Raw genomic sequence first — 24,211 nt, 5'->3', positions numbered from 1 at the left:
CTTTAGATTTGTGAGGAAACTGGAGCACCCAATGGAAACCCAAGCAGACCCACGAAGAACATGCAAACTCCATGCAGAAAAGACCGCCTGGCCGCCAAACCAGGGAATCGAACCCAGGCCCTTCTTGCTGTAAGGTACAGTGCTACTTACTGTACCACCTTGCCGCCCTTGCACCTACTCTAAGCATCATTTTTTTCCCACAAGATCACACATTTTTTCTTATAAATGCTTCAATACAACAGTAAATAGGAAATATACAAATTTAAAGACTGATTTATAAAACAACAATACTAATATACAATATACAAAACAAACAAAAGGACCACAAAGAAACTAGGTCAACATTATTGTTATAGCACATTCCATTCAAATGAATTTTAAAAGCTCCAATCAGTATTAGAAAATAACAGGTTACAAAGACACAACACAAAGACACATTTTGGTCCCATACCTAAAGTGCTGTCTATTAGAAGTAAAGTAAAGAGTCCTGAACATACTGCATACTAGCTTAGTAGTATGTAATGGAAATGTGCTACATACCATATTCATGTACTGTCAAGTGTGGCAGTAGGTTGCAGCTGTGGATGTAGTCAGACATACCCATTCACCTCAGGCTACAGACACACACACACACACACACACACACACACACACACATACACACTTCTCTACTGCCTCTAGCTAAGAAGCATGTGAATGTGTTGCCAGATTGACTTTTTTCTTTTAAACATTTCACTTAAGTCCAAGTTGAAAGTAGTCATTCATCTGGAGAAGACAAAATTAGAAGGAAAACCATATAAATAAAAGAAATATATGTTATATTCTGTCTGTTTATACAGTACATACACTTCAAATACACACAAATAACATATTTTGACTTGCACTAATAAATTTAAGCTTTAACAAACGTTTAAAAAAAACCCAGACAAAATACACTTGATATAGTGACTAAAATTTTTATTAATGTTTAAATATATCTTGATTTATTCTTATATAAACATATTGTTCTTATATTTATGAGTTTGAAGTGAAAAAGTTTATTAATATGAAGAGTTTGTTGTAGATAAAGTAGATATTTGCAAAGGAAACTTAAAAAGGGTAAAGACTTGTTCTCTTTTACTGTATTTATGTATTACTTATTATTCTGTAATAATGTGTACAAACAAATGACAAATTACAGGCAAGGTCAGGGTGTTCCTTACATCACATAGAGATAACATTGTTTCAAACAAAACAATTTAATAAATCATTGAGATATGTATTAAAACTGTAAAACCGTATTTCTTTCTGGAGAGCAAAGAGGAAATGACACAATTCTTTTATTTGTTTTACTGACATGGATATCAGTTGAACATTGGGGGGTGGGGCCATATCTACCAGGAAGAGGAAGGGGGCATTTCCTACCATTCCTGCAATATCAGCAACTGATGGGAACACTGTCAGATTCTAACATTACACAAAGCTAGTGAGGGGAATATGGTTTATTTATTATTTTTACATCAGTATGTTTGAGGGGGCATTTTTTTTTAGCATATCTGAATATTGAGGTGGGCGAGTTCCTCTCAATATATTGTGGCGCCGGCGAGCAGGAAGGCGAGTGTCGGGGCAGCAAGTGAGCTGCCTTTGGCAGTTCATTCAGTGGTTTAGGGACAGACATCCATTCATACACACATACATTCATACAACAGACAAACATATAAGCTACTTACCCATCCCTCACCGCAGCCACCCCACTCCCAACAACGGGATACACGGCTACGGTGAGCTTAGACACCACTGCCGCAAGGCTTTCTGGGTAAAGCCTGTGCCGACGCTACACTATACAGTGGTACCTTGTAACTCAACGTCCCCTAAACTCAAAAGCTTTGAAACACAACGCCCTTCGTCAAAGATTTGTACCCTTAAACTCAACATGTTCAGTTTGTTTTTAAAAATTTATTTATTTAATTTTAATTGCTCGGTGCAGTAAGACGTCATCAAAGTGCGAATATGAGACGAAATTGCATTTGTGTGAAATAACCGTCAGATTCACTCTGAAAGCTCCACATGTATCTGTGTTTAGCTGCATTTCCCCCACTGTTTCACTTTTAAACTTGTGCTCGGAGTTTTGAGAAATTGTGAGAATCAGCTTTTTATTTCAGTGTTTTTATATTATATTTGTGTTATTTTGAGTGTATAAGTGTCAAAAACAACCCCATTATTTTACATAAGCCTAAAATATATGCAGTTCCACGGGACCATGGAATGCATTAACAGGTTTCCCATACATCCTTATGGGAAAAATACCTTGAAACTGTATTGTGATTACAGCCTTGTTTGATATAAATATATATTTATATCCTATATTTCACCTTCTCGAGAATAAAGACTGCAAGTTGAGACTGCTGTGCCAACAATGTTGCTTCTACTAGATGTGACAGGAACCTGGCGTGTTTACACCAAAAATGTCCAGAACTTACAATGGGCTTTATCACAGACTGGACTGTATAATGAAGAACTCCAAATACTTTTAGCTAGTTATAACTTTCAGTTCAATTTAATTTTGTGTTTGTATGATTTGTGTAAATCCTGTTTATTTAAAGTATCCTCCAGGCCACCCAAGAAGGATGGGTCCCTGCTAAGTCTGGTTCCTCTCAAGGTTTCTTCCTGTAAATGTAAGGGAGTTTTTCTTTGCCACTGTCGCCCTCGGCTTGCTCAGTATGGGTTTTTGGTCTGTCGGTCCTGGATTCTGTAAAGTTGCTTTACGGTCAAATAAATTTGACTTGACTTGACTTGACTAAATGTATTCATTTTAAAATTGGCAATAAAGTAAGGTAACAGAGCATTGTGGCCTTATGTTAGTTACTGCATTGGTTGATAGATAAGTGTGCTGGAAAAGCTACAGTAAATTTTGTAGGTTGGAACTTGTTTTAATAAAATAAATATTTATATTACAAATTTTTATATTTACAAATGATTTTGTCCAGAAGTATGATTTTTGCTTAAAATGGTCTGGGTACAATAGGTACTGTAATAAAAAGAACATACATTAAATAAAGTTCAGTTTAAAGATGGTGTTTTGAGGAAAATATGCTTTTTGGTGCCAAAATGAACGAAATAGTCACACCAACCTGGCAACCTAGGATTCATCACTTTCATTTCAATCTGGCAACCATGTAAACAGCGCCAGACTCATCAGGACCTTCGTTTCACTCGCAGATCTGCTTCACTTCCACATCCAGAGGAGAATGAACACCAGCGAGGCTCAGGAATATCTCTCCAAACGCCACATCCCTCATCTGTTCGAGGTATGTCACAAGTCTACGGTTAAAAACTTAAAAACCATAAAACTTAAAAAGAAAAAAGCGTTCGAAATGACTGAGAAGAGCTGAACAGGTACAAGTGAATAAATCTCGAGTAAACACCTCATTCATAACGAGCTGTCTATAAAGTTACTCACGTAAACATGTTCTCACATCAATGTGCTTGTTTATTTCTTTGTTTTGTTTACTTTTTCCTCAAACCAGTAGAATACATGTACGGTAAGTTATGTTATTAAAAGTTAGTTTGTCTAAAAAGCTTCAGTTATATAGCTTAATAAACATCTTTATTAGGGGGGGGCGGGGGGGGGGGGGGGGGGGGGGCAATTGTTGCGATGATGGCTAAGGTGACCCGTTCAATGGGTAAATTAAAGCTTAAATAATTAACATCTTAAGTCATCTGTCATTTTCCCCTTACAAATAACTTTAAACATGGAGAGAGACCAGCTTTACCATAATCATAAAATAAAGTAAAGCCTTCACACTAACAGTTTAATTCAGTCTTCATCAGATAGCATTTTATTTTAGGTGCAGCAGATCCAGAATAAAGATCGGCATCGGGGCTGATGTGCAATGAATAAAGAAGTACAATTAAACAATTGGGAAGATACAATAAGTGCATTCACAATTCACAATTTAAAAATTACATTACTTACTTGTAATTTACTTGTAACTTATATGATTCCCCCCCCTTTGTAGATACTTGATGTTTAAATTTGGTCTGGGTGGCCCTAATTCTTAAGTTACTAATTTATCCTGATTACACGATGGAGTTGCTCCGAACTGAGGTGATGGTAGTCATGGTGACGAGATCGCGACACCAGGTTACGTGTGACGCAAGCACGTAAGTGCGAGCCCTCCCGGAACCCATTCAGAATGTGTTGCAGCGCCTGCAGTTCGAAAAAAAGGGGCGATTTTCAGTTAGGTACTGTACGGAACACAACTCGACGCTGATTGGACTACAATATTCCGAGGCAAGACTGACTCCAGAACAGTTACAGCTGTGATAGAAAAATTTCAAGTCACATCTTTTATAGGATGTGTAAATATGTGGGCGGGCGGCTACACAGACGTCTGTCTGTGTCTGAAGGTGGACGATGGATTGTCTGAGCCCCGGACGGTTTGGCACCTTGTCCATGGTGTTCCTGCCTTGTACCCAATATTTCCCACATCTAGACTGTAGGCAGGCTAGTCAATCACACACACTCAAAGCCGCACTGTTCTAACATGCATAGACTGAGGCCTAGGCAGTGGTAGCTCAGCGGACTAGTTTGTTTGTTTGTTTTTTAGGATTTTAACGTCATGTTTTACACTTTGGTTACATTCATGACAGGAACGGTAGTTACTCATTACACAAGATTCATCAGTTCACACAAGGTTAAATCAAACACAGTCATGGACAATTTTAGTATCTCCAGTTTACCTTACCTGCATGTCTTTGGACTGTGGGAGGAAACCGGAGCTCCCGGAGGAAACCCACGCAGACACGGGAAGAACATGCAAACTCCACACAGAAAGGACCCGGTCCACCCCACCTGGGGATCGAATCCAGGACCTTCTTGCTGTGAGGCGACAGTGCTACCCACTTATCACCGAGCCGCCCCAGCGGACTAGTAACATCTGCCAGGTTGCCACTGTTGGGCCCTTGAGCAAGGCCCTTAACCCTCAACTGCTTGCAATGTACATAGTCTTAATTGTAAATCACTTTAAATAAAAGGCGTCTGCTAAATGCTGTAAATGTAATATGACATTGTCTTGCTGAAATAACCCAGGACTTCCCAGCAAAATATGTAATCTTGATGGCAGCATATGTCTCTTCACAGCATGTCATTTCACTGTCTTTTGGTTTATCTGAGATGAGCTCAGGCCCAGAGAACTTGTTTCTGCATAGCCTTGATTTATGACTTTCTCTTTACACTCTTTACAAGAGTTTCAGGTTTTATTTTCTAATGCAGTGATGGTCTGTGTTGAGTGACAACAGTTTTCCAAAGTACTCCTGAGCCCATGTGGCTATATTTATCACAGCAGCGTGATGGCTTCTCATGCCATGCCATCTGAAGGTCATGTGTTCTGGTCTTGCCCTATATTTCTAAATATTTTCATAATATTAAATACAGTAGATGGTAAAATTGTGGGCAGTCTTGCTTTAAAAATCAATCAGTTCTTTTTGAGCTGATTGACAATTCTTTCATAAAGTTTGGGACAAAGTGGTCATGGCTCATTGGGAGAGTCTTATACCCAATTGTGATACCCTCACCTTTTATTAACTCATCTGCTTATTGTTGAATTTATGAACTTATATAAACTTTGATGGTTTAGGTCACAGAGTTACAAGATTTTTTGATTAAGAGGTTTTAGAGGGAATAAATATCTTTCATAGCTATAGAAACAACATGCCAAATCTTAGAATCAAAGAGAAAATTCAAACCTAAACAATACACAATTTACATTTCTGCCCAGTCTTAATTCTACAGTATTCATTGAAAACTTATTTCCCCTAAACATGCAAACATGGCTAGTATTAAAAAAGGAAAATTGTCAGTCAGGTTGTTTAATGAGATGTAAAAACACATTAGTGAATTGGATGGCAAACACTGTCAGATCCAGTCTAATACTGATTAAGACCAACATTAACCATAACAAAGACGATTAATGTCACATCACCGCAGACCTATTAACTTTTAAATACTGGTGTGTGCTGGCGGGGTGGAACAGCGGATTGTTTGTGTGTAAGCAGGGGTTTCCTTTGAGTATTGGAGTCTTGCACCCAGTGCTTTCAGAATATGTGCTAAATTCATCATGCCAGACCAAGATAAAGTAATTTCAGAGCATAAATGAATCAATGTTGGCCTGTATTTTTTCTGAAAGATCTTATAAAATGAAAAATGTCTCACTGATGTATTCGCAGCTAACATCTGTCCAACATTTACACTGAAATTGTCCAGTTTAATTAATTATGTGTGCACTTTATACTATGTATAAATACATATACAACACATTTGATAGAACAAGCAACAAAAGCTAGAATGTTGTGCAGAACAGGCATGTGTCTCTTTAATTTGGAAATTTACAAAGCAAATGAGACACTTGAATGTGTCACTATGGTGATGCTTAAGAGATACTCTAATTGCAGTTGAATGCATCTCAAGTTTGTGGTAAGTTTCTCCTCTGTGAGAGATGCATACAAATTATTGTTAAGGAATGACATGTGCATGCACCCAGATAAATGACTAGTCATTAGGAATGCACATATCCATTATTTAGTACCAGGGCCAATACTGACCTGAAGCGATGGATTGATCTGATTTGATGTTTCACTTTGATCTATTAATCATATTTCCTGCTGTAAATATGTAGTGTTTAGTGACATGACTCATCCACATGAATATACGATAGAAACATGGAACACAACACAACGAAACCTAGGACACCAACAAACTTAACACCTTAACACTACTAATGTGCTTTTGACATGTGGCAGATTTGAGCTGATTTTAAAGCTTTGCTATTGTTATCAGAGTGGAAATGGAAACAAATGGAGCTGGTTAAAATATGCATGTTAATATTTGATTTGTTCAATACAATATGTGACTCAAAGTTAGTGTGATTCTTTGACTCTTGCTATGCAAGGAATGCAGGCTGAATCATGGATTTTAGACTAAAAAATGGAACCCTAATATAAAATAGATTTTTAAATCCTGTGGTCGTCTACTTCCACACTATGCTGGCTTTATTGTGTCCAGTTTGCCCTTGACATGACTTTTTTATCTTTAGATCATTAGACTTGTGTACAAATGGTTTTGAATAGCGGCCCTGCTGTAAATGACAGCAACAAGTGGATCATGAAGGTACTCCTAAAATTATGTGGCTTTTTTATGGCACCATGACTTTCTAAAAACTGTAACAGGAAAGTGTTACATTAAATGTTTTTTTTCTTCAGTTTTTGTGGCTAATTCATTTTCGTCATGTTTTACACTTTGGTTACATTCATGACAGGAATGGTAGTTACTCATTACACACAAGGTTCATCAGTTCACAAGGTTATATCGAACACAGTCATGGACAATTTTGTGTCTCCAATTCACCTCACTTGCACATCTTCAGACTGTCGGAGGAAACCGGAGTACCCGGAGTAAACCCACGCAGACACGGGGAGAACATGCAAACTCCACACAGAAAAGACCCGGATCGCCCTACCTGGGGATCGAACCCAGGACCTTCTTGCTGTGAGGCGACAGTGCTACCCACTTAGCCACCATGCCGCCTGCAACTGCCATTTGGCCTTATAGGAAGATAATGATGGTAGTGGGGCTGCTTTGCTTCCACAGGACCTGAATGACTTCCATTATATATTAAAATTATGAATTCTGCTCTCATCAGAAATTCTGAAGGAGAGTGTCCACTCGTCAGTTCGTGACCTAAAGCTCAAGTGCAGTTGGGTTATGCAACAATGATCCGAAAAAACACAAGCAAGTCTTTCTCTGACTGGCTCAAAAGAAACAAAATTAAGGTTTTGGATTGGTGGACTTTGGTGGAGCAATTCTGGACATATCTAGCCATGTGACATATCGCATTGTCTTGCTGAAAGATCCCATCTGCCCCAAGGTGTATGTTTGCAAGTATGGATTAAAATCACAAATCGGTTGAGAGTGCCTTCCACCACTGAAACATGCCACGGAAACATTCCCCAGACCATAACGCTGCCACCACCAGCTTGTGTTTTTCCAGCAGGTTAAAAACTGCCACCTTTGGCTCAAAAGCCAATAATCATCCCATTTTCCTACTCTGATAAATCTCCCCTTTTACCCATGACAGCAACGAGGGGTATGTGTGTAGACAGTTTATCACACATCGTACATACACACCAAGCCAGCTCACGAAACGTGACTTCCTTCATGGGCTACCGCTGCTTCCGTCGAAAGTAGGAAGTGGTCATAATAATCTGACTAGACAGTTTATTTTTATAGCACTGTATATGCAACACTTAGTACTCAGTTGTTCTGTGAAATGTAAAAATGATCAACATTTCCTTATGGCAACAGAAGAAGATTAAAACCATGCAGCACACTGGCCATCTCCAAGACCAGCTGCCTTTTTACACCATGTAAATAACCATTCCTACTGACCATAGAGTGTAAGGTAAAGAGGTGTTGGGATAGATTCAAATACAGTAAACATTGGAAGTTGCATATGTGCAGTGGTCTGGTTTTGATCCAGGGTTAAACAGGTTAATGGAAGTGAATTTGTGTTGGATTATGAGGACGATGGTGCTTTTAATCACTAATTACTGTTACATAATGTGTCACATTTACACAGTGTTGTTTTGAAATAATGTCACCATAACTACTATAACCACTGTTCTGTACTTCTATGAAAAATTATCTTTATTAAAAGGGTTTCTTTGAAAAGTCTTCTATGCTTTTTAAACCTTATTAAAAATGTATAAAAGGAATCCTTCATATTTTTTTAAATCTAGTCTACACATGAAGCCAAACGGATGTGGACACATCATTGCTTTCAGATTTCAGATCTTTTAGCCACATCCATTGTGTAGATGTGTATAATATAAATTATATACAGTCAGGGGAAGGCCCTTGATACAGCAAAGTCAATAAAGACCCCAGCATCAATAATCATCAGCATCAATGCCTGACTTCACATTTGTTTTTTGAATAAGTGGGCACATATTCCCACTGACACACTACAAAATCTTGTAAAAAGCCTTCCATGTAATGTAGATACTTTTATCCATGTTTTTAATATGTGATTGTATGTAGTATATACATCGATGAGGCATAACAGTATGACCACTGAGAGGTGAAGTGAATAACACTGATCGTCTCTTCATCATGGCACCTGTTAGTGGGTGGGATATATTAGGCGGCAAGTGAACATTTTATCCTCAAAGTTAATGTGTTCGAAGCAGGAAAAATTAACAGGCGTAAGAATTTAAGCAAGTTTGACAAGGACCAAATTGTGATGGCTAGACATCTGGGTCAGAGCATCTCCAAAACAGCAGCTCTTGTGGGGTGTTTCCGGTCTGCAGTGGTCAGTATCTATCAAAAGTGGTCCAAAGAAGGAACAGTGTTAAACCAGCGACAGGGTCATGGGCGGCCAAGGCTTATTGATGCACGTGGGGAGCGAAGGCTGGCCTGTGTGGTCCGATCCAACAGACGAGCTACTGTAGCTCGAATTGCTGAAGAAGTTAATGCTGGTTCTGATAGAAAGGTGTCAGAATAAACAGTGCATCAAAGTTTGTTGTGTATGGGGCAGCAAAAGGGGGACCAACAAAATATTAGGAAGGTGGTCATAATGTTATGCCTCATCGTGTATAACACATCTGTAGTGTATAAATGATTGGACTCTGGAGTAGCTTGAAGAAATTCATACCCTGGCTCAATACTTGCTTTGTTTCTAATTTAGTGAATGATTATTTTATGCTGTATGTGGATTGACATGTAAATGTACTGAATCTGTATTAGCATCATAAGAAACAAATTACTGATTAGCAAGAGGTCTTTCGTATTGCCCCCCCCCTTCTTCCCCTACGCAGTACACTGAATGGTTGTGTGGGCTGAATGGAGTGGCCATTTGCAATTATCATTTTCTACAGTGAGATATTCATTTGTCTCTTTTCATCTCACCTAGACATCTCCAGCCATCCAGGAATCCATATACACAAGGTTAGAAAAGGACTGTGTGGGCGAGATTTGTGCACTGGTGCAGTTAGATTTGTTTGGTGAAAGAATTAAAGGAATAAGAAATAAACATTATGTTTTATTGTGTCTGGAAAGAGAATGTCCAGACTGATTTTATCTAAGTTTATCAGGTAAGTTAGGTAGGTAGAAGGTTAGCAGATAAAGCATCTCTGAATGCACAACACATTATACCTTAGAGCAGATGGGTTAGAAGAAAGAATATTGCATTGGTATTGTTGCTGTCAGCCAGGAATTGGAATTTGAGGCTTTGGTAGAAAAACTGGAAAAAACATTGATTGGTCTAAAAAATCAGAATTTGGGGAAAACAGCATGAATATGTGGAACCATCTGTCTTATGTCAACAGTTCAGACTGTTGGTGGTGGTGTTATAACGCGAGGGTTTACTTGGCACATATAGGGTCTCCTAATTCCAATTAATCATTGCTTGAATGCCACAGCCTATATGAGTGTACCTATTGATTTTCATTTTATTGTATTGTCATGTTTTACCTCTGCTTTATTCTGATGAGGGTTATGGTGGGTCCAGTTTCCTTGGAATCACTAAGCACAATGCAGTAACACACTCCAAACAGGATGCCATCCATAGCCAATCATTTCTGTATGTAGATGCTCAACTGGCTGATAGCACCACTGGGGATTTGAACCCTGGATACCAAGGGTAGTGGGCTAGTGACGCTTTTAATATCAGAGTGCTTACCTAAAATTCAGCATTATTTCATTTATTAATTGTCATTTGCTTTAATAGACTACCTTCTTAATGCTTCAGTGCATGTTTTAAAAAGTGGCTTTAATTTCTCCAAAAAATCAAACAAACAGATTTCTGGCATGCTGTATTTGGAAAAAACTGGAAACCTTGAAGATACAAATTACTTTCCCAGTGTGTCTACTTATATAAAAGGTTGTGAAAGCAGAACACCGGTCAGTGCCCTTGATCAATATGATGTGTATAAGTGTATTAAGTATATACTTTATAGTTAGCATTGATGAAGGACTAGTACTTAGACTTTTAACAGTTGCTACTCTTTGCAGAGCATGTTGACTGGTTTGATGTATCACCGACCTGAGGACCCATTGTGCTTCCTGGAAAACTGCCTCCAGAAAACACGGGACCTGGGAGGTCCTGAATGTGTGGCCTGGGATACCTTCATTGTGCCTGATCGTAAACCACTTCCACCTATTACCACTGGCCAGGGGAAGAAACTTCCCTGCAAATTGGGTAAGTTCAAATACATGCAGTATTGTATGTCCACATGAAGTGCTGAACCACAGGCTGACTTTCATATGTTAGTTCCTCTAGACAAAAATGAGGCTAGAGTGGTGTGACATTGTGCAAAAAAAAAAAAAAAATCCAAATCGCTAACAGTCGGGGACACTATAAATATACAGTGGAACCTCGATTTAACGGACCTTTATTTAACGGATTTCAGATTTAACAGACAAAATCTGGAAAACCAAATGTCCGGTCGATTTGTTTAAAATTTCACTGGGAAGCGTACCAAGACCAGTAGTAGTAATTGTCAACTAGCTGGTGCACGTCTCTCTGTTTACATGAGTGGTAGACTTTATTTTGTCAGGAGGCTCGCTCTGTTCTCGCCTTTTTCTCTGTGTTTTATGCTCAATTTTTGCAAGTTCAAGTTATGCACCAGCACTGCTCCAGTAACCACCAGCAGTGCTTCATCTCCTCCACCACACAAGGTAAATGAAATTTCTCCCCAGTAGTACAGTACACCAATTTTAATATGTATTTACAGGTTTTACATTACATATTTACATATCTATTTACGTTATTCATTTTATTGTTTATCATATGTGCTCCCCCCTTCTAGTCTGTCAAATTGAGGTTCCACTGTACTACTGTTTTACCAGAGATAAAAAAAAAAACATTGTTTATGCCATATGTGCTATCTTTCACTTTCTATAGATAGTACTCCTGGTCCTGGTCCTGGTCCTTACAGACGCTATGATCGACTGCCTCCCATTCAGGCTCAATTCTCTATTGAGAGTGATTCTGACATGACAGAGTCGTCAGGACTCATCCAGGAATATGACGTTTTTGATCCGTCAAAACCACGACCCCACATCATATTTATCATAGGTGAGCAAACACTGATGTTTTACTGCTGACAGTCTGTTGCTTATACAGAATGTGTTTATGATTTAAATTGCTTTGTATTTCATCAGTCACAGAGTCAGTGTAGTCGATGCCCATGATCTGTTCATTATTTCAATTATTTTGCAGCTTTGAGTTCTCTTCTCATTACTTTCTCTGTAGGTGGTCCAGGCAGTGGAAAGGGCACTCAGACGTCTAAGATCGCAGCTCATTATGACTTTGAATGTGTGTCCGTGGGGGAAATTTTAAGGAACCAGCTGCTACAGCATGCTCCCAGTGACAGGAAATGGGAGCTGATTGCCCAGATCATTGCCAATGGAGAACTGGCACCTCAGGTGGGGATATATATTTTATGTATTTCTCTAAAACCCTATTTGCATTATTTACCAAAGTGGTCTGTTACTGTTGCAGATATCGGAAACAAGCAAATAAATCTGGCACATATTTCAATGTTAATCTATTGTAGAAGAATGCATAGACACAATTATATCTATGTGTTGTTAGCTTGACCTTATACTGAGATTCAATTTTGCAGGAGACCACAATCGAGGAGCTTAAGCATCAATTCATCAAGAAGCAGGATGCCAAAGGCTTTATTGTAGATGGATTTCCCAGGGAAATATCTCAGACATTCACTTTTGAAGAACAAGTATGCAAGTTATTAATACAAGCATTAAAAAATCTGAATGTACAGTGAATTATCCGAGTTGACGATTAATCCTTTCCTTATCTTTAGAGAGATTTAAAGACAAGCACAGTATGGGTTTTTTTTCCATTGTGGGATTAAGATGCTTCCCCATTCTATATATTTCTATATATTAAAAATTATGGTATGTTTGTGATCATGTCACAGTTTAGTTATATTTAGATACATAAATAACATGTTGTGCTGTTATTTCTTCAAAACTTTGTCCTCCTGTCAGATTGGCTCTCCAGATCTGGTGATTCTACTGGCATGTTCCAACCAGCAGCTGCGCCAGCGTCTGGAGAAACGTGCCCTGCAGCAGGGTCGGCCTGATGATAACACACATGCCATTGAGAAAAGGCTCGATACCTTCAAGCAGAACATCACCCTCATAGCCAAGTATTACCAGGAGAGAGGACTCATAACTAGAGTAAGAACTCACATTCTGTCACTCTCAGTGGAGTTTTGCTCAAGTGTCAGTCTTTAAATGGCAGAATATGGCACGACTCATGCTGTCATAATAGTGAAATTATTTTTATTTCATTTTAATTTTTATCACAAATTTATTGTGGTCAGGGTCTGACTTTTTTCCAAAATCACTGGTGTAATGCAGTAACACACCCAGGGAGGATGCCAATCTATCGCAGAGCCTCGGATGTAGCCCCCTTAGTCATAGCCAATCATGTCTGTAGGTAGATGCCGACTGGCCGATAGCACCACTGGGGACTCGCCTATTAAAGTGTTAATCCTGTTTAAAGATTAATCAGCTAATGAAGAGTATAAATTGTTTCAAGACACTTTATTGTATAAAATCTACAGAAACAGCTTTCTCTTTTTATGTTGTAGATTATTTTTTATTTATTTATTTGTTTTAAAAATTTTCCCCCTTTAGTGCATCCAGTTGTTCAATTTGCATCGTGCTTCCTCTCTGTCTATGCCGAACCCTGCCCTGACCGAGGAGATCAAAGCTAACCCATATCCCCTCCGAAACATGGGCAGCAGCCGGATGCATTTTTGCCACCCACACATTGATGAGTGTGGCGCCACCTAGCGTTGCATGCGGAGAGACACACCCTAAGGGCACTCTTCCTCATCTCTGTGCAGGTGCCTCTGTGAGGTCGTAATCACATTCTGACAGAGAGAGACCCACATCCGGTTCTTTGTCCCACCCCCCAACTGAGCAACCGGCCAATCGTTGCTCATACAGCCACTCAGCCTCGAACCGGTAAGGCAGGGCTGGATTCGATACGATGTACTCAGAATCCAGCTCTGGATGCAGCATGTCTTTTTACCGCTGCACCACCTGAGCGGCAGCACGTTGTAGATTATTAACCTACATTTTTAAAACTAGATGTATACCTTCTGGCAATTCAAAGGTTGACAGCTGACCGTGAAATTGTTGGACATCTCAACCAGTTAGAATTGGCCAGTGGTAGCTCAGTGGTTAAGGTACTGGACTAGTAAACAGAAAGTTGCCGGTTCAAGCCCCGCCACCACCAAGTTGCCACTGTTGGGTCCCTGAGCAAGGCCCTTAACCCTCAATTGCTCATTGTGTTCCGCTCACTGTGTAAGTCGCTTTGAATAAAAGCGTCTGCTAAATGCTGAAAATGTAAATGTAAATGTAGAATTGTGTTCCTATTTGCGACCATAACAGCATCTACTCTTCTGTGAAGTCTTTCCACAAGATTTTGGATTATGGCGTATTTCTTAGATCAGGCACAAATGTTGGACAAGAAGGCCTGGCTCACAGGCAGGGTTCTAATTTATACTAAAAGTGTTCAATGGGGTTAAGGTCAGGACTCTGGAGTTCCTCCACACTAAAGTCATCAAAACATGTCTTTAAGGATGTCACTTTTTTACAGGGGTATAGCCATGATAAAAAGGGAAGGGTCTTTCTTAAACTGTTGCCACAAATTTAGAGGTATATTAATTATAGAATTAAGTTTATACACCTGTTAGCAATGTATGTGGTTTAAACGGCTGAACTTAACAATTAGGAGGGATGTCCGCTTACTTTTGTCCTTAAAGTGCATCTTGTAATTAAAATAAGCTTGGACTGTTGAGAGTGCACTGAAAATGTATACTATTTATTCCCTTCTCTTAAGCTCTGTCTTTACAAGGTGTAAATTGGATTATAAAACTTAAACTAAGTTTGGTCTGGCCTGCCCAGCTTTAAGCCAGACTTGCTTACTCATTTCTTCAGTAACAGTCTGTGTTGTAGATAAAGTCAGGTTCAGTGAGACCACTATAAAGGTTGATGGTTAGATAAACTGTTTTGTCTCATCAGGTGGACGCAGATCGAGAGGAGGATGACATTTTCACAGATATCAAAACCATAGTTCAGGAGAGACTGTTCCCAAAGGAAGAGGGTAATGTACATTCATCCACATTTATACAAAACACTTGTTTACGTTACAGCCCTTTATATTTCATTCATGCTTCTCTGCAGAGCCTTAACTGAAGAATTCTTGGGGGATCTTCAGCATTTCAAGTCTTTTGTTAAAGTAATTTTAGATGTTGGACATTTATATGATGGATGCTTTTGATTTCGCACAGCAGGATGGGTTACATCACAAAGTAAAATATTGTGATACATTTGGATGGATCCTTATGGATCCTTATATTAATTTGCAAATATACTGCCAACAAAACTGTGAGGATACTCAAAGACTGTATAAAGGTGTTAACTGTCCAATACTTACTTTATATTTGACTTAATAAAGGTCAGTACAGTACAGTTCATCTCTGTATGTTTAATGTTTTTTTTTTAATTAGCATATGCGTGGACCATGGGAGGTTTTTCTATACCTAAGGTTTATTTTTTAATCTGACATGCTTTCTACTGTGTCTCTTTTTAATGATCGGTTTATTTATATTATAATTTGCATTTCCATTTTATTTTGTAATTGGATACTCCAACAGGAACTGATTACATTTAGATTAACTCAATAGTTTTACATACGCTCCAATGTATTTATGTAATTATTCAGCCTTACTTAACAGTGTTACTTTATTAAAAACTCTTTCCTGAGGCTATGTGGGAAAAACTATTAAGCACATTTAAATTAATTCAATATTCAAGCAAGCCTAATTAAAACTAAAAGCAAAGTTTGGAACATTGAGCACTGTTCACAACATGATATATACAGTCATGTCGAAAACCTAGTGAGCTGCCTTGCTGTCTACTGCCTACCTAGGGAGCTTCCTAGGTAGAGAGGATTCTAATAAATCATCGACTTACAAAGTAGATTATTTAGACACTCAGTGTTTGCATTGTAGGACATACTTAGTGCAATATATTGTGAATAAAGTGCTATTTGTGAGCTGATATCTTCTTGATATCACAAGGCTTCTGTAAGTTTGCTTTGGTGCACGTAAATATGCAACGTTAACCATATGTGTACATTTTTAGAGAACAGCAGTCACACAGCACCATTATTCATGTTCTGTTCACAGATTTCATTTAATGCTACAGCTGAGCATTAACTGTGCATTCTGCTTTAATTAAACACTTCATGCCTTCAAAAGATATTCATTTTTACTGTTGTTCAAGACTTTACACTCAACGGACTTGTTTGCTGAGATTTTAAGTAATGTTTAAGACATGCACACATTGTTTACACGGCACACGTGAGGGATTTTCTGGTTGCGCAACAATACGGCATAGTGATCTGTGTGCTGCATAGTGTGTAATTATACAATTCGTAGTGCGCTAATTATACTATTTAGTACAGAAGGGTGCTATTTAAGAAGGCATTACTTGACCTTCAATAAATTGAACTGGTTTAATGCTGCACTAATAACTTTTTATTCCCACTCACACTGAGGCTGAAATTCTTTACATATTCATTTTATTCATTTCATTGTGTTCTCTTACTGGAATATGTGGCCCTGCAAGGCTAAATAGATGGCTATATATATTTATCTGACTAGTCTACTAATATCCACCCATTATTTCCATATAAATAAGTTTTTGTGATTGTGTAAAATGGATGTATAAGTACATTATGGGAGTTTAAAATATGTCTATATTTGAACATACAGTTTCTTATAATGTAAATAAATATATCTGGAAAAGAACTTCTCATTTTCTGGATCATTTGCCTGTTTTGGTATGACTGACAAATGTGTCCAACTGCAGCTGTGACTTGTCAGAAAGGCTACAATATGGACAGATGTCCGGAGGTGCTTCTCTCATTAATTATTCTTAATCCAGCTGAGCTACTTGCTCCAGAGAGATTGGCAGAATTGACAGTGTACACAACAGTTTTCTTTTACTTTTTTGGACATACAACTATATCCCAGTCATTCAGTTCCAGAAAAAAGAACAGACAATATCATTGAAATTCCAAGAGTGCCCTAAATAGTGTATACGTTGTTGGGATGGTGGCTCATGTTTATAGTTGTCATGCTTTTTTTTAAAATGACAATATAAAGCAGTTTTGCACGATTGTTTTTAATAAGTAGTCATTTGTTGTTACATGCTACAGTATAGCTCTGTATATACACCGATCAACCATAACATTAAAACCACCTCCTTGTTTCTACACTCACTGTCCATTTTACCAGCTCCACTTACCATACAGAAGCACTTTGTAGTTCTACAGTTACTGACTGTAGTCCATCTGTTTCTCTACATACTTTTTAGCCTGCTTTCACCCTGTTCTTCAATGGTCAGGACTCTCCCAGGAACAGAGTAGGTATTATTTGGGTGGTGGATTATTCTCAGCACTGCAGTGACACTGACATGGTGGCGGTGTGTTAGTGTGTGTTGTGCTGGTATGAGTGGATCAGACACAGCAGCGCTGACTGGAGTTTTTAAACACCTCATTGTCCCTGCTGGACTGAGAATAGTCTACCAACCAAAAATATATATAGCCAACAGCGCCGCATGGGCAGCGTCCTGTGACCACTGATGAAGGTCTAGAATATGACCAACTCAAACAGCAGCAATAGATGAGCGATCGTCTCTGACTTTACATCTACAAGGTGGACCAACTAGGTAGGAGTGTCTAATAGAGTGGACAGTGAGTGGACACGGTATTTAAAAACTCCAGCAGCGTTGCTGTGTCTGATCCACTCATACCAGCACAACACACACTAACACACCACCACCATGGCATTGTCACTGCAGTGCTGTGAATGATCCACCACCCAAAATAATACCTGCTCTGTGGGGGTCCTGACCATTGAAGAACAGGGTGAAAGTAAGCCAGAAAAGCATGTAGAGAAACAGATGGACTACAGTCAGTAATTGTAGAACTACAAAGTGCTTCTATATGGTAAGTGGAGCTGATGAAATGGACAGTGAGTGTAGAAACAAGGAGGTGGTTTTAATGTTATGGCTGATCGGTGTGTATGTGTATATTTAAATCTGACTAACAGAGCTTCTCTGCCTGTGAAGACATGTAAGACATTTCTATTGTCTGAAGGTAAAGACTGTTATATAATTCAGTCCATGCGTGAAACATACTTGAGTGGCTTATTAAATATTCTCAAAATATCCCAACACATTGTCTTGTTTAACCATCACAATGATGGATAATAAAGTTTATTTAAATATGTGTAACGTAGAAATATAAATACTGTACATGTAATTCAGTTAAATGCGAGAAATGTGAGGACTACCTAAGCGTCAGTCGTTTTATGTTAATAGGGGCTGTAATTCAAGATTTATAACACTAGATGGCAGACTTTTGCTTTGCTGAAAACACCCCGTCTGAAGAGTCTGCTAAAGTTGCTGCACGTTGGTGGCATTGAGACCACGGGTGTTGGCCCATTTTGGGAGGTACAGGGAAACAAATTAAAACATGTCGTTGTATAGTATAGTAGATTTATGTTTTGGAAAATATCACTAATTTACTTTAAAACACTTTACAAAACCACATTTCTGGACAAATTGCTACATTTTTGTAAAAAGCAATAAAACAATAAAAAAATTGGCTTTGTTAATTCTCTTGAACCTATTTAACAAAAGTACTAATTCATGACTTAATGTTCCGGCTTGTTTTTATTGAATACAAAAATTTTTTAACTGGGTGCCTGGAACACGCTTAAATATTTTATAAATTTACATTTACAGCATTTAGCAGATGCTTTTATCCAAAGCGACTTACAGTACAGTGACAGTATGTAGTCTAAGCAATTGAGGGTTAAGGACCTTGCTCAAGGGCCCAACAGTGGCAACCTGGCAGTGGTGGGGCTTGAACCAGTAACCTTTGGATTACTAGTCCTCTACCTTAACCACTAGGCCACAACTGTGCCTTTTATTTTGCTCCGTCCCATCTTTAAGTTATACCATTTTGAAACATCCCACATTAAGCAGGTAAATTGGTAAAAGATGTGATTCCCAGGTGGGTCCTGAGTTTGAGGAGAACCTCCTCGTGTCTGTGTGGGTTTTTTCCGGGAGCTCCGGTTTCCTCCCACAGTCCAAAGACATGCAGTCAGGTGAATTGAAAATACTAAATTGTCCACGATTGTGTTTGAAATTGTGAACTGATGAACTTTGTCTTGTCTTGTCATGAATGTAACCAAAGTGTGTAAAACATGATGTTAAAATCCTAATAAATAAAAGGTCAAAGGTGAGGGTGTCATGATTGGGTAAAAAATCAGTAGCTTAGTCTTTGCAAGCAAACAAACATGCCAAACTAGACAAAACATTATTTATGCAAGACTGCAAATAATTAGTCTTTCTAAACTTTTTTACCCACTTGAGGCTGAAGCCAAACACACCATGCTACCAATGTTGTTCCTGCTGGATTGCTGATTGTGATGAAAATCTCCAGAAATGTTTTTTTTTTTTTTTTTTGCCACAGACTGAAATGAAGGGTAATAAACTCAATTACTTTCTTTTTATTTGCTGTAAGTAATTAATATTATTTTACCTGGTTTATTTTATTTCATATTATCACTACTTCACTCTGGTAGTCATATTCTTTCCTTTTGGTGCTGTATTCACCCCAACCTTAATAAGAATGAAGCAGTTAGTCAGAATTAATGAATCAATATACAGTAAACTTTTCAACATGAATTAGGTGAATGGTTGAAAATAGCACATAGTAAGTAATTACTTTTGGCATGTTTATAGGACCTGAGAGCACTATTATCAGTGCTGGTGTCTCAGTGATAAGTGGAATGTCATACCTCAGAATAGCTCCTTCTTATCTCTTATCACTAGAGCTGCCTGTACACTGGGTAATTCATGCTAATCACATCACAAAAAGCTTTCACCTTACATCAGACCTGTTTTGTGTTTTGTAGTATTTATATATGCTTATATATTATATATAAATATGTTTATACATGATAATGTTCTGTAAATCTCCAGAAGTACATTTGTACACCTGGTTATTTGTTGTCATGATTTATAGAGCAGACGGACTGTTAAGGTTTATATGTTTAGAGGCTCATTGTGTCTTTTGATATAAAGCCCCTGTGTCTTTTGCCCCTAAATAATTACCATTGCGAATTAACGCAGTTTAAATAAAAATGAAAAATGGTTAAGGGTATATCAGTGTTAGTGTAGATTTGGCTGTATTATTTAGTATTAAATCAAATGGAATTGCATCACTTGTCCTTCATAGCGAACCCTTACACCCAATAAAACATTTTGTGAGCCAATAAATGCTGATAGGTTTCAACCCCTTTTTATATGATCCATTACCATTAAGATAATGTCCCAATGTAGGATATGAGCCTACAAAAGTTAAAAGCTTATGCCGTATGGTGCTTTACACCCACAACTTTAAAGGAAGACCCAAACAGACACAACGTTTTGGAAAAACACTATCCATACGAGGACACTTAATGATGATGATTTTTACTTTTTTAATATACATTTACTGTCTAGTAATCTGTAAAAATCAAAACATTCAACCTTTTGTTTTTTTGTTAATTAATATTGTCCAGGGTGATTTGTGACTCGTGACTGAGATGAGATGTAACCCCATACTTAAAATCTAACATGAACCCAATTGCAGGAGGCTTAATCAGGAAACAACATAAAGAAAATAATAACTAAAAAAATCAAACTTGAAAAAAAAAAAAAAAAAAAAAAAAAAAAAAAAAAAAAAAAAAAAAGCAAACATGGGAGCAGCAATATGGCATTTCTTGCAAAAAAAATCACTAGGAATCATGAGAAACCAAGGGACAGACACAAAAGAAACACAATTATGCTTCATTGCAACTCCACCAGCTACTCAGTCCACCAACTAGTCACAACCCAAATTCTGACTAGAGAAACAAGACAGGGGAACTAAAAAAACTGGTGGTGACAAAGGACCCCCCCTTGATATCTACAGAAAACAAAAGGCCACTATGGTTTACCTGCTAACTCCTGGAAACTAGAGCTGAAAGATGCTCAGCAAGGTTAATATGTAACCAAACCACCTCCCAAAGGAAACCAGTCCATAGTCACCATGCTGAGCAGCTTCTTCTGGTTAACCTCTGCTGGGTTCATTTAGTGACTTAGTCCAGTCAGTGGGTTGGCGAGCAAGTGACAGTCACCTGATGTAACCCCACACCTGTGATATTAGAAGATGAACCCAATAGCAGACGACTTAACCAGAAACAAAAGAAAGGAAAATACTCACTAACTGGTGAAACAAATGAATAACAAAACAAAACCATAACCTACAGACCATAAAGGGACTCGAGAACAATACCACTGAACTCCATTCATCACAATCATCAGGAAACCTGGGAAATAAATAGACAGACCCAAGCAGAAACAGAAGAGCGCTCGGGTGCAAGTCCGCCAGCTACTCAGTCCTCCAGCTAAAAACCAACACTGGGGAAATACAGTAGTAACTAAACAACGTAAGAAGCTTCCATGCCACTCACGAGAAAACTGATAACTATGATAAGTATGTCCGGACATCAAGAGATTCACCCCTAAGATGTGTCCCAGGTAGCTTTTAAGTGTAACCCTAGTTACCTCCAGGTTTAGTGATGAACACTAAGAAGGTGAAAATGCTATAAAGTGTATCAGGCAGGTGTGGGCAGGGCAATTTTGGATGGTATACCGCCAGTATTTGTATTTGTTAATTTTGTTTTGTATATTTACTTTAAAATTACACGCCATGTTTTGGACTTTGTACTAAAGTGTAAATTTCAAAGCCCGAACAAACTTATGTTTAAAAAGAAAATTGCTCCTGGCAAACGGCTTTCTGTTCCTTATTGTTACGTGGGTCTCGCAGTGTCAAATGATTTAGGTCAGGGAATGTACCTTTCTTTTTAGAAACTCTTCTTGGAATAGCACAGTAATATATACAGAGATACAATGCTATCATGCTGCCACCTCCGTATTTCAATGTGGCTATTCATTTCTAAACCCAATTCTTTACCTAACTATGGTCAACTAATAGATGAACTAATAATGACTTCTACTGAATGGATGCATTCCAGTGTGGTGTGAGTGCCACTCCAGTCTATTTCAATTCATCTCCATTTATAGTCTGCCATTGCTCGGGTGCTGATAAAGCTTATCTGGTACTCTCTGTGTCCTGGATAAAAGCACAAGTCTGGCTTTCACAGCTCGTTCTTCACTCCTCTCTACCTCTCGGCCGCAAGTGAGCATCATGGCACCGAAGAAGGTTGAACCCAAGAAACCAGAGCCTAAGAAACCCGAGGCTAAAAAAGAGGAGACTCCAGCACCTGCTCCTCCTCCAGAGCAACCCAAAGAACCTCAGATTGACCTGAAAAGCATTACCCTGGAGTTTACTCCTGATCAGATCGAGGAGTTTAGAGATGCCTTTACCTTGTTTGATGAAACACCAACAGGGGAGATGAAGATCCGGTATGCCCAGTGCGGAGACGTCATGAGGGCTTTGGGCTACAACCCCACCAATGCTGATGTACATGTTGTGCTGGGGAAGCCCAAGGCAGAGGAGATGAACAGCAAGATGCTGGACTTTGAAACCTTCCTGCCCATGCTGCAGCACATCTCCAGGACCAAGGACCAGGGCACCTTTGAGGACTTTGTGGAAGGACTAAGGGTGTTTGACAAGGAAGGAAATGGTACAGTGATGGGTGCTGAGCTGCGTCATGTCCTGGCCACTTTGGGAGAAAGGATGACGGAGGAAGAAGTGGATCGCCTCATGGTGGGACAAGAGGATGCAAACGGCTGCATCAACTACAACTCATTTGTTGAGTACCTTCTGTCTGGGTGAGCTGGCTGTAGTGGTGGTGGAATTCCTGGATTGGCAGCATTCAAGGGACATTTTAGAGAAACATTCAATATTGGTTATTGTAAAATAAAATGATGTTTTAACTTCATTCAGTCTGGTGTTTTGTCTTTTCTCAGTTGAGATCTTTGTGCAATAATGTTACCCCTTGCTTATATTATTACCTATTTTACCTATTGTTAGTCTTCTGACATTTTCTAACACTTTCTGTTAGAAATTCTGTGTTGTTGGACCAGGATTGTCTACATCTACATCTACATTAGGGTCTACAGCTCTTCTTTTGTCAGTTTTCTCAGCATTACAATAGAAATACACAGATCAGCCATAACATTAAAAACACCTCCTTGTTTCTACACTCACTGTCCATTTTATCAGCTCCACTCACCATATAGGAGCACTTCGTACTGTAGTTCTACAATTACTGACTGTAGTTCATCAGTTTCTCTACATACTTTTTTAGTCTGCTATCACCCTGTTCTTTAATGGTCAGGACCCCCACAGATCAGGTATCATTTAGGTAGTGAATCATTCTTGGCACTGCGCTGACACTGACATGGTGGTTGTGTGTTAGTGTGTGTTGTGCTGGTATGAGTGGATCAGACACAGCAGCGCTGCTGTAGTTTTTAAATACCGTGTCCACTCACTGTCCACTCTTTTAGACACTCCTACCTAGTTGGTCCACTTTGTAGATGTAAAGTCAGAGACGATCGCTCATCTATTGCTGCTGTTTGAGTTGGTCATCTTCGAGACCTTCATCAGTGCAGGATGCTGCACACGGGGTGCTGCTGGCTGGATATTTTTGGTTGGTGGACTATTCTCAGTCCAGCAGTCACAGTGAGGTGTTTACAAACTCCATCAGCACTGCTGTGTCTTATCCACTCATACCAGCACAACACACACTAACACACCACCACCATGTCAGTGTCGCTGCAGTGCTGAGAATGATCCACCACCTAAATAATACCTGCTCTGTGGTGGTCCTGTGGGGGGTCCTGACCATTGAAAAACAGGGTGAAAGCAGGTTAAAACAGTATGTAGAGAAACAGATGGACTACAGTCAGTAATTCTAGAACTACAAAGTGTTTCTATATGGTAAGTGGAGCTGATAAAATGGACAGTGAGTGTAGAAACAAGGAGGTGGTCATAATGTTATGCCTAATCGGTGTATACAGTATTATCTCCTAAAGTGGAATGTTGTCCAAATACTGACCTAA

The 24,211-nt window shown here is 38.8% G+C and overlaps 2 protein-coding genes across 3 annotated transcripts; both read left to right on the top strand.

Annotated features, from left to right (window-relative positions):
* Positions 1-3,208: 3,208 nt before the first annotated feature.
* On the top strand, positions 3,209-15,644 carry ak5l (adenylate kinase 5, like). 2 transcript variants are annotated; one of them, XM_063017954.1, is made up of 8 exons: positions 3,209-3,287; positions 11,048-11,234; positions 11,940-12,113; positions 12,291-12,463; positions 12,664-12,777; positions 13,052-13,243; positions 15,101-15,182; positions 15,263-15,644. In XM_063017954.1, exons 1-8 carry the CDS (start codon positions 3,228-3,230, stop codon positions 15,268-15,270), a joined length of 990 nt encoding a protein of 329 aa, XP_062874024.1. In that variant the 5' UTR covers positions 3,209-3,227; the 3' UTR covers positions 15,271-15,644. The 2 variants fall into 2 exon arrangements, with proteins under 2 accessions (XP_062874024.1, XP_062874025.1); XM_063017955.1 differs by lacking the exons at positions 3,209-3,287; positions 11,048-11,234 and adding an exon at positions 11,283-11,713.
* Positions 15,645-22,391: 6,747 nt separating this feature from the next.
* cmlc1 (cardiac myosin light chain-1) lies at positions 22,392-23,025 on the top strand. The gene has a single exon (XM_063017490.1). The coding sequence runs from the start codon at positions 22,392-22,394 to the stop codon at positions 22,980-22,982; it is 591 nt and encodes a 196-aa protein (XP_062873560.1). The 3' UTR covers positions 22,983-23,025.
* The last annotated feature ends 1,186 nt before the right edge of the window (positions 23,026-24,211 follow it).

This window comes from Trichomycterus rosablanca, chromosome 21 (assembly GCF_030014385.1).
Source record: "Trichomycterus rosablanca isolate fTriRos1 chromosome 21, fTriRos1.hap1, whole genome shotgun sequence".
NCBI lineage: Eukaryota > Metazoa > Chordata > Actinopteri > Siluriformes > Trichomycteridae > Trichomycterus > Trichomycterus rosablanca.
The sequence above is the reverse complement of the archived record's forward strand: the minus strand, read 5'-3'. Positions and strand labels throughout refer to the sequence as shown.